Source organism: Pteropus alecto, unplaced genomic scaffold, assembly GCF_000325575.1.
Source record: "Pteropus alecto unplaced genomic scaffold, ASM32557v1 scaffold461, whole genome shotgun sequence".
NCBI lineage: Eukaryota > Metazoa > Chordata > Mammalia > Chiroptera > Pteropodidae > Pteropus > Pteropus alecto.
The window spans coordinates 3,671,016-3,682,038 of NW_006431079.1; the positions used below are offsets into that span (position 1 = coordinate 3,671,016).

General features: G+C 41.3%; 1 protein-coding gene across 1 annotated transcript in view; it reads left to right on the forward strand.

Annotated features, from left to right (window-relative positions):
- The window catches only part of PARVA (parvin alpha), a 146,867-nt gene extending 138,023 nt beyond the window's left edge, over positions 1–8,844 (forward strand). The window contains exon 13 of the mRNA XM_015596631.2: positions 6,874–8,844. Coding sequence (XP_015452117.2) covers positions 6,874–6,950 — 77 coding nt within the window. The 3' untranslated portion in view covers positions 6,951–8,844. The remainder of the gene's footprint in view (positions 1–6,873) is intronic.
- The last annotated feature ends 2,179 nt before the right edge of the window (positions 8,845–11,023 follow it).

Genomic DNA, 11,023 nt, shown 5'->3' on the forward strand with positions numbered 1-11,023 from the left:
AAACAATCCCAATTACAATTGCATCACATAGACTAAAATACCTAGGAATAAATTTAATGGAGGTAAAAGACCTCTACTCAGAAAACTATAAGACACTGAAGAAGTCGAAGAAGATACAAACAAGTGGAAGTGTATACCATGTTTATGGAAAGGGATTAACATCACTAAAATGTCCATACTACCCAAAGCACTCTACAGATTGAGTGTAATCCCTATCAAAATACCAATGGCGGCTGGAGGCATCACTCTCCTTGACTTCAAATTGTACTACAAAGCAACAGTAATCAAAATGGCATGATATTGGCAGAAAAACAGACACACGGACCAGTGGAACAGAATCAAGAGTCCAGAAGTAAACTCATATTTACATGTACAAATAATTTTTGACAAAAAAAAGCCAAAAACATATGGTAGAGAAAGGAAAGCCTCTTCAATAAGTGGTGCTGGGAAAACTGGAAAGCCACCTGCAAAAGAATGAAACTAGACTGTTGTCTATCACCACACACCAAAATTAACTCAAAATGGATTAAGGACCTAAATTAAAAAATTAAAAAATTGGCAGAGGACCTGAACAGACACTTCTACCAAAAAGACATACAAATAGCTAACAGATATATGAAAAGATGCTCAACTTCACTAGCTATTAGGGAAATGCAAATCAATGAGATATTATCTCACACCTGTTAGAACAGCTGTTATCAATGGGACAATAACAAATGTTGGAGAGGATGCAGATGAACAAAGATCCTCATACACTTCTGGCAGGACTGCAAATGGGTATAGCCACTATTGAAAACAGTATGGAGGTTCCTCAAAAAACTGAGAATTGAACTACCACACAATCCAGCAATCCCTCTACTGGGTATTTACTCCAAAGACTTGAAAACCATATCCAAAAAGTTATTTGCACACCCATGTTCATAGCAGCATTATTCACAATGGCCAGGACATGAAAGCAACTGAAGTGTCCTACGATAGACGATTGGCTAAAGAAGCTGTGGTGCATATATACAATGGAATATTACTCAGCCATAAAAAGAGATGAAATACTGCCATTTGCAATAACATGGATGGACCTAGAACTAATCATGCTAAGCAAAATAAGCCAGATGGAAAATGTTGAAAATCATATATCACTTATATGTGGGATATAAACCTAAAAGCAACAAATGAACAAGACAAACAGAGATACATAGACTACAGACTAGTGCTTACCAGAGGGTAGGGGGTTGGGGAGGGGGAGGTAGGTAGATGGTTAAAGGGGGTCAAATATATGGGGATAGGGGATGGTGAAGTATGTAAAGGGGATCAAATATATGGTAGCTGAAGAAAACTGGACTTTGAGTGGTAAACACACAATAGAATATATAGATGTCAAATTATAATGTACAACTGAAAATTATATAATTGTATTAACCAATGTTACTCCAATAAACTTAATTTTTAAAAAGATAAAAAAAAAATGGCATTTTTCATGGAACTGGAACAAATGACCCTAAAAGTTATATTGAACTGCAAAAGTACCCCAATAGCCAAAGCAATCTTGAGAAAGAAGAACGAAGTTGGAGGTATCACGCTGCCTGCTATCTAGCTATCTTACAAGGCTATAGTAATCAAAACAGCATGACACTGGCATAAAAACCAACACATAGATCAATGGAACAGAATAGAGAGCCCAGAAATAAACACGCATCTGTATAGTCAGTTACTCTGTGACAATGGAGGCAAGAATATACAATACGGTAAAGACAGTCTCTTCAATAAATAATGCCAGGAAAACCAGACATACAAAAAAATGAAACTAGACCACTTTCTTACATCATATACAATAATAAACTCAAAATGGATTAAAGACTTAAGACCTGAAACCATAAAACTCCCAGAAGAAACCATAGGCAGTAAACTCTGTGACATTGGTCTTAGCAATATATTTTAGGGGAGGGGGATCTCTTCTCAATCAAAGGAAACAAAAGAAAAAAATAAACGGGTCTACATCAAACCAAAAAGTTTCTGCATAGTGAAGGAAACCAAATGAAAAGACAACATACTGAATGGGAGAAGTTATTCCCAATGATACATCAAATAAGGAGTTACTATCCGAAATATGTAAGGAATTGATTTCAACTTATCACCAAAAAACAAATAATCTGATTAAAAAGCAGGCAGAGGACCTGAATAGACATTTCTCCAAAGAGGACATACAAAGGGACAACAGACATGAAAAGATGTTCAGTATCACTAATCATCAGGGAAATGCAAATTAAAACCACAATGAGCTATTACTCACACCTGTCAAAATGGTTATCATTAATAAATTAACAAGTGTTGATGAGGATGTGGAAAAAAGGGGACCCTCATGCACTGTTGGTGAGATTGCAAATTGGTGCAGCCACTATGGAAAACAATATGAAAGTTCCTCAAAAAATTAAAAATAGAACTACTGTGTGACCCAGCAATTACACTCCTGGGAATTTATTCAAAGAAACCAAAAATGCTAATTTGAAAAGATATGTGCACCTTTATGTTCATTGCAACATTATTTACAATAGCCAAAGGAACAACCAAGGGTCTTTTGATAAACTAATGGATAGAGAAGAGGTGGTACATATATACAGTGGAATATTTCTCAGCCATAAAAAGAATGAAATCTTGCCATTTGTGAAACCGTGAATGGAGCTAGAGGATGTTATGCTAAGTGAAATTAAGTCAGAGAAAGACAAATACCAGATGATTTCACTTATATGTGGAATCTAAAAAAGCAAATTAACAGAAACTCATACAGAGAACAAATTGATGGTTGCTAGATGGGAAGGGAGTTAGGTGAAAAAAGGTGAAGGGATTAAGTACAAATTGGCAGTTATAATACAGTACGAAGATGTAAAGTACAGCATAGAGAATATAGTCAATAACATTGTAATAACAATGCATCGTGTCAAATGGGTACTAGAAGTATCAGGGTGGTTACTTCAGAAATTATATAAATGTCTAATCACTATGTTGTATTCCTAAAACTAACATATTGTATGTGAACTGTAATTGAAAAAAAATTTTAAAGCATAAAGGTGCAGGCTTCTGCAACAGGATAGTGGTGAGAGTAAGAGTCCTCACTGGGGAATGGAGAGGGACTCAGAGAGAGCATGTGATACAGCCCTAGGTCTAGTCCCTACCCCACCAGCTGCGTGACCTTGGGCAACTTACCCTTCCTGAGCCTATTGTTCATGTCTATAAAAATGGAACTCCTGGAGACGTGCACATTACAGAATTAGATATGATGCCTGACATCTAATAATTAATGTAAGCAGTTACCTATTTGGCTGGAATATTAAGAGTATGAATTGAGTAATGGTTGATGAGGATAAAGCAAGCCGATGTTAGGCCCTAGAGGGACTTAAGGCCAAGGCAGAAAGTTTGGACTTTTTTCTGTAGGCAGTGGGAGTCATGGAACATTCTTAAGCAGGTGCGTGGCATGTTCAGAGGTCTGTTCCATTGAGATCATTTGGAAGGCAGTGTGAAGAACGGATGTTTAGATGTAGGACACCATCCGCAGCACTGGGGAGCCCAGGGGGGAAATTAAGCTTGGGGAGAGACATAAGGATGTCAGCTTTGAAAACCTTGAGGCTGACACCTAGGCATGGACCAGGCAGAACTGGGGGTCGGGGAAAGATCAGAACTGTGATTATATAATGGGAAGTCTTCCACTTGTTGGAAGCCAACATGCTGAGAAAGTATGGAACAACAGGAAAGCTGTAAAGAAAGGGTTAATGACAGTATGTTGTGGGAATGCCTTTACTTATAAAAGTTGGAGGAGAAAGCAGGTAACTCAGACGAGAGAAGTGGATTGTGTAGATGTTGGTTGGGTCCCTGTCTCATGCCTCATCCCAGAACTCAATACTTATCAGCCCTAGCCAACAAAAGCCACCCCTTATTCTAAGTGCCTAGTCACTGCTAGAGGAGGACCTCTAGCAAGGTTGGTGTCCCTCTCAGGGCTCTGTCCCTGGCAAGGCCACTCTAGCATCCTAAAGCCATTAGGAATGGACTCTGAATATGCTGTGGCCAGATGATAAGCACCCTGCTGCTGGGGAGAAGAGACATAGTAGGAGAGCTCTGGCCAGCATTTCTGCTTATTTTCTTGAGCTGCTTAATATGAAGCTTTCTAGTTACAGATTGGAAGTACTCCTTATACTTCAGTTTTCAGACATCATTTCCCTCAGGACAGTTTTCCCAGTATCGATTCACCTATAGGGATAGTTCGGGATATAGATAATATTTCTTGTGCAATTATTGAACTGCTTAATATGAAACATCCTGACCAATGTCAATGGAAAAACATCTGTTTTATTCGTTATTACCCTGGGCATCATGCCCACGCTGAAGATTTCTAGTACGTAAAGGAGAACTGAAATGGTATTTTGTGAAATTGTACTTTGTGAAAAGTATACCCCAGCACTCTCTGGTTTCTGTGCTTCTTTCTGGAAGGGGAGGAGAGTCAGCAGTAATAGCTATAGACTTTATAAAAGGTGCCAATGTGGGTAATTCTTTGAAGGCGTTTCAAAATCAAATTGGCTACGGTAGAGGCATTTTTCATGGCAAAATGGTTTTAAGTTCAGGAAAACGCATTCTCTGCTATGCCATTTGACACTCAAAGCTCTGTTGTACCTTGAAGTCCCCTGGAAACACAACCGTACCCAGAGGCTGAAAAGTCCATCTACAGTGGGCAGAATGGAGAGGGCAAGAGGCTTTAGGGAACCCAGTTAGGGAGTCTGTTCCTGTGGTTCCAGTGCCACCCTGCCTTCTCCTTTACACTCCCTTGGTGAGCTCACTTTTTCTCCTTTCTGCCTTTCTAGAAGTTTCTACCTGGAGTAACTTCCTAATCTTTGACTTGAGTGGAGTTTAAGAAACACTCAACATCAAGAGTCAGGAGAGGACAGGAATCAGCCCTCGGGGCACAGGAGTGATTGAGCATGAGCAGGGCAGGGTAGAAGGGCTCGGCCATGGGCAGGACCCCAGGTGGAGGGTCAGATATATGCATGAACCAACATGAGAGCAGAAGGGGAAGCTAAGCTCCAGACCTTTCAGATGGTCCCTGGACTACCAGTAGGAGAGCTTGGAACAGAATCCGAGCCCAGCTGGGGTGGAACAGAGTCCGTCTGCAACTGGGATAAGGCCAGGGAGGGGCATACAGGAGGAGGCCCAGGGGTGGGGGGAAGCCCTAAGGAGGTTCCCCAGCCCTGAGCCTTCAGTCTATAGCCCGATGGGTGCTCAACTTAGTGGGGCCTGGATGTACCTGGCTGTGGCAGCCAGAGCTGCAAATGTCTCTAGGTTAAGGCCTGGGAGCCACAGCCCAGCCTGATGAAGCCACTGGCTTCCACTCTGCGTGGTCTTGAAGGATACCTATTCCTTGCACCAGGGCCTTGCTGGAGTCACCTGGTATCTCCCCCAGCCCGCCTTTCTCAGCAGCTCCATAGCCCAGCCTGATGAAGCCACTGGCTTCCATTCTGCGTGGTCCTGAAGAATACCTATTCCTTGCACCAGGGCCTTGCTGGAGTCCCGGTATCTCCCCCAGCCCGCCTTTCTCAGCAGCTCCGCCTGATCTCTTCTGCCTTGAATCCCGTTTATTATTTTCTTTTACATCATTTACCTTATCTGACCTCCTGCATAGTGAGGTGTTTTTTAAATAACATTTTTTCATTTTTATTGTGAAAAATATCACATCTACAGAAAGGTACATAAAATATAAATGTGCGGTGCGCAGGTTAGTGAAATGGTACCCAGTGATCCACAGTGCAACCACCATCCAGCTCAGGGAAGAGTCGCCTCAGCTCCTGAGAGCTCCCTTCAACTTTTTTTTTTTTTTTTAACATAATTCTTTATCTCTTCCCTAAAGATAACCACTCTGCTGACTTTTATAGTCAGCAGGCTTTATTTATTTATTTATTTTGCTTTTTCTTATAATTTTATTACCTTAGTATGCATTCCTAAATAGTAGGATGAGTTCCTTTTTTAGTTTTCTGTACTCTGGTTCTTGTGAGGCCCTCTAAAGGAATGAGTACAGAAGGGCAAGAGCAGAGAGGGGGCCTTGGTGGGGGAAAGAGAAGGCGGAGGGGCTGGCAGAGGGTTAGAGGGGCAGCCAAGATGACCACTAAATAAAAGGGAGGGAGGGAACGGAGGAAATGGTTGTATAAAAGCTTGGCAATGCACAGTAAACTCCTGAAATTACAGTCTAATTCCCAGCCTCAAACCCAGCTGCCTTGCTGTCCTTAATCTGAAGCTGCCTCCTGAGGATGCGCGTTTACTGAGTACTCTGTCAGGTGGACGTCTGTGCCCTTTAGAGATCCTCCCTTCCTATGAGAGAGGCAGCTTAGTCCTAAATCACTATCCCTACCCCACTGTAGCCTCAGATCCTTCCCTCCTTCCCACCACTCATGGCCACCTCTGTGGTGGAGGGGCCCTATGGACTGGTGAGACTTGAGGGTCAGGGTCAGCACCCCTCTTGCCTTGAGATTCTGTTTTCAGGGCAAAGGCTGCATGCTCTGGAGCCTGCTTTATTTTATTGAGAGGTGAGACCCACACCCCAGCACCTCTGCCCTTCACTATCCCCCTGCTCCACATTCTCACTGCACACTTCAGCGCCCATCCTTCAACACTCTGCCCTTGGTCGTCTCTCGGGGGATGCTCCTGTCTCCCAGCAGGACAGGGAGCTCTTCCAGAGCACCAAATGATGTCCTGTGGGTGAGGGGTAGTCACCCACCCCAGGAGCATGATGGACACACAGGTGGGTGGAGGATAGAAAAGGACAACGGATGCCAACTTTGGGCCATGTGCTCCCACTTGAAGCATTGTGTTTTTTTTGTTTGTTTGTTTGTTTTTATATAGACATCGTCAACTGTGACCTGAAATCCACACTGCGAGTGTTGTACAACCTCTTTACCAAGTACCGGAACGTGGAATGAGGGGCAGACTGGACTGTCCTCCAAACCTCCTTAACCTGCTTATTTCTGTCTCCTGCTCTGTGCTCTCCTACGAGTTCAACTACAACCCAGAGACAGTGGGAACCGAATTAAGAAGGAAATGATAAGTAACTCAGTGGGCTGGCCCACACCTCCTGGACCGACGGAATGTCATGACCCAGCAGTGGCCTAGCAAAGTCGTTCTCATCCTGGTCCTAGGTCCAGATTTCCCTCACTGTGGTTTGGGAACCAGCTTAGGCCCAAGAGACCCCCACAGAAAATGAAAATAAAGATAATAGTTACCATTTAATGGGTGCAAACTATCTTCCAGATACCACACTAAGTGCTATGATGTACTCAAACTCATTAGTCCTCACAACTCCCTCTGAAACAGGTATTATAATCCCCTTTTTATAGATGAGGAAACTGAGGCCCAGAGAGGTTAAGTGACTTGCCAGAAGTTGGCATTTTCCTCTTTGAACGACATATTTTGTTAATAAGTAGCCAATTACATCACATTCTTTGCATGTCTTATAGTTGTATATGTGCACATGCACCCACAAAGAAGACAAACCCACTAACCCCACCACCAGCCAGGCCAAGGCTTAGTGATTCACACTAAAATTGGCAAATCAAATTTAACCCAATTAATAGCGTATATGTGACAGGAGTCATGTCCCTCAGCTCCTTTGTACAAATGAAAATTACTCTTAATTCCTTCAGATTTGTAATAACCCTATACTCTGGTTTCAGGGTGACACTTGGGAAGGATTCTGTTTAAAATTAATGGAGTGGCACATTTTACAGCCTTTTTGCTTGATTGCATGTAATGGAAGTGCCCTATATTTTCCTGCAAAATAAGTACTCAATTCATTATCATTAGGCAAATGTACAATATACTCCAGAACCATAGAGAGCTGGGCGCAGGCCCACGTGAGCATAGCTTAGGAAGTAGGGCTCTTCAGCAGGGACCCTTGAATTTTAAAGAAAGGAACTCCTTTTTGCCTTGTAATTGATCATTTAGACTGTTTCTGGCTAGGTCTGCCCACACGCAGTTACCGACTAATTCAGGCGAGGTAAAACTTAAATTGTTCAGACCCAAGCCAAGCAGCGGTTTCCTTGCGTGGGCTACTTGCGGGCTTGTGGTGACTTGAATCCCCTCTCTGTGAACCCAACTTTGAAATACAAGGCTCTATTGTCCCAGGCTTCCAGGTCCTGTAGGAATAGGAAAGGGACTAAAGTGGGGGCTCCTAGGGGGACAAGAAGCATGGGGAAAATATTTACACACTTAACATATAATGGAACACCCTCAGAGTGATGGGGCTTATGGGGTTTACAGTCTGTAAATTAACCAAGGCCTTGGGATAATTAATAACGTTTACTGATAGATCCTTATAGAATCGTCTCAAATATGCCAGATAGACACAGCCTGGCATATTTTGTTAGTTTGTCACTGATTTAGGCCCATTGCACAAAGCCCCTCTCTAGTCTGACGAATTCATATCGATCCCTGTTAGGCCTCCCATATTGTCCAAAACATTTCTTTCTATCTCCTAAACATTTCTTACTCTATGGTCTATCTTGGAACCCAGGAGATTTAGATACTAAGTATTTCTTTGGATATTTTCTCTAAGAAAGAATTGTTACCCAGTGTGATGAGCATTTACGATATAGAGCCAATGTATTCTCTTATGTCAATTTATGTAAAAGGATATGGTTATTTTTTATGTAATTAATGAAATATGTTTCTCATTAGGAAACACTAGTGTAATATTAGTTTGGTCTCTTTTATATTCTTGATGGCAAATCAAGACAAGTCATTGCTTTATCTCCCTGAGCAATACTAAAGCAGGATGAAATAAGAATGCATTCATTTAAACATGCTTTGCTGTACGAATTTTCTCGTTTTGTCTTTTTTCTTATATTCAAGCTGCAAATGTACAGTCTAACAAGGACTCTTATTAAGATCACTCCTTTTTGTGCTTTATATACATAGTATGAAAACACATTGGAACACTTGGAAGATTTTTTAATGACAGGTCTAGTTTATCAGAAAACGGTGTTTCAATTCTGAAGTCTTAGCCTCAGTCCAGAATCCCAGGGACTGGGCCTGGTTTTAAAACACTGTCATCTCGTTTAGAAGTTTTCCTTTAGATTCCCCTGCTCAATACTTGACCATGGTTTTGAAGGGGGAAAAGACATCAGAACAATAAATAAACCAAACTTAACCCACATTTCTTAAAAAAAAAAAAAAAAAATTCCTGCCTTTATAGGCTGTTTTTTCTTTTCTAAATTTAAATTCATTGATATTTTAATAGTTGATACATAAATGGTACAAAATCAAAAAAGCATGAATTGGTATTTAGTGAAAAACAAATCTCCCTCCCTTCCCTCCCCCAGCGGCAAATACTCCCCAGAGGCAACTATTTTGATCCATTTCTTATATTCATTTCCAGAGATACTCCAGCCATAAGAAGCATCAACATACATATAAAATTGTTGGGTTTTTTTTTTTTTTTTAACATAAATAGCCTATTATACATACTGTCAGGGACATTGCTTTTTCTCTTGTTATATCTTGGAGATTATTTTACACTGGGTATTAAAACCTTTCACATTTTAAAAATGAGAGTCTGAGCACTCTGTAAATCCAAAGGACCATCTCTGGTCTGCCTGAGCCAGGAAATGAAAGCGCTACCTAAGAGAGGTAATGCCTAGATAGCGATTTCAGAAGTCAGACTGAGACTTATTGGGGCGGTGGGGATGGGGTGTGTTACCAGGGGTATTCTCATGTGCCCTGAACTGAAAAAAATTTTTAAGTCCTTCTTTGGATTACTATGGTGAATGGTGTGCAGTTTAAGTTTTCATTTGTACATATTGCTAGGGCTACTAACTTGTAACTAAGAGAGCACTCAGAGTGACTAAGTGCCCTACAGTATTCTGTTGCAAGCCCAGCCACTATGCCGAGTTCATCTCCTTGATCAGAAGGCTCTGATTCCACACATGGAGGCATTTCCAGAATCTGGAAGAAGGACTCTTTATCGGCACATCATCAGTGTCACCCGATTTGGTTGTGATTTGTAATTGCTACTCTTACGGTACTTTTTAATTATGAATTACTGTTAGCTTAGCTTTATCATTATCAATTCATTTTGTTGTGGTTGCTTGGTTAACCCTACGGAGTATACTGAAACTTATTTGCATCGGTGGTATCCTGGGGCTGTAATTTTCCAATAACTAGACTCTAAGACATGTATACATTGTGGTTCAAATAAGAATTATCCATACTCCAGTGCTAGAGCAAATGTATACATAATCTACTCCCCCCAAATTATCACTAATTTATTTTTCCACTGGAAAATGAGACTAGATGGAGTCGGTAAGTCAAGCACTTCTGCCCTGCCTAAGTAGGGGCTGACCAAAAGTAATATGAGATCCACTGCTTATAATACAAACCCCACCTCAAGAAGCCTACCTATATAAAACATCCTAGATATGCAAGAGAGAGGTCCTAAAATCTTCACTAATGTTAGTATTACATGCGCTCTCCCCTTATAAAATTCATCTAAGTCTACTAGAAAATTCAAGAGAATTGCTGTGGATACTGAGAACAAGAGAACTGCTTTGAGATGTAAATGTTGGGTAGTAAGTGGACTCACCAGCCAAAGGATCTACATCTTCACACCAGCTTCTCAATATTTGCAGATTCAGGCCTCAGCAAAAGACAAGTTACTATGCATGAGTTGCTCACTGTCATAATACAAAGATTAAGTCTGCCAACGCCAAGTTTCAATTTTTCTTCCCCCTCTCTTTTGCCTGAAAAATATAAACACAAGCTAGCTCCAACTTTTGCTCATGCTCCTGCTTTACTATGGTGGTGACTGCACATGTGACTATGTGTGCTCATGATGACAGCAAGGCAACCGTGAGGGTAGCTCAATGCAAGATGAACAACCCCCGACACCAAACCTGACAATCTTGAGAGTTGCAGGCTTCTCAGGCAAGAAGCCACCATGAAGCATCTCTTAAAGTCCATTCTGCAGAATGTTAATAGATGTTCAGTGAAAAAAAATGCC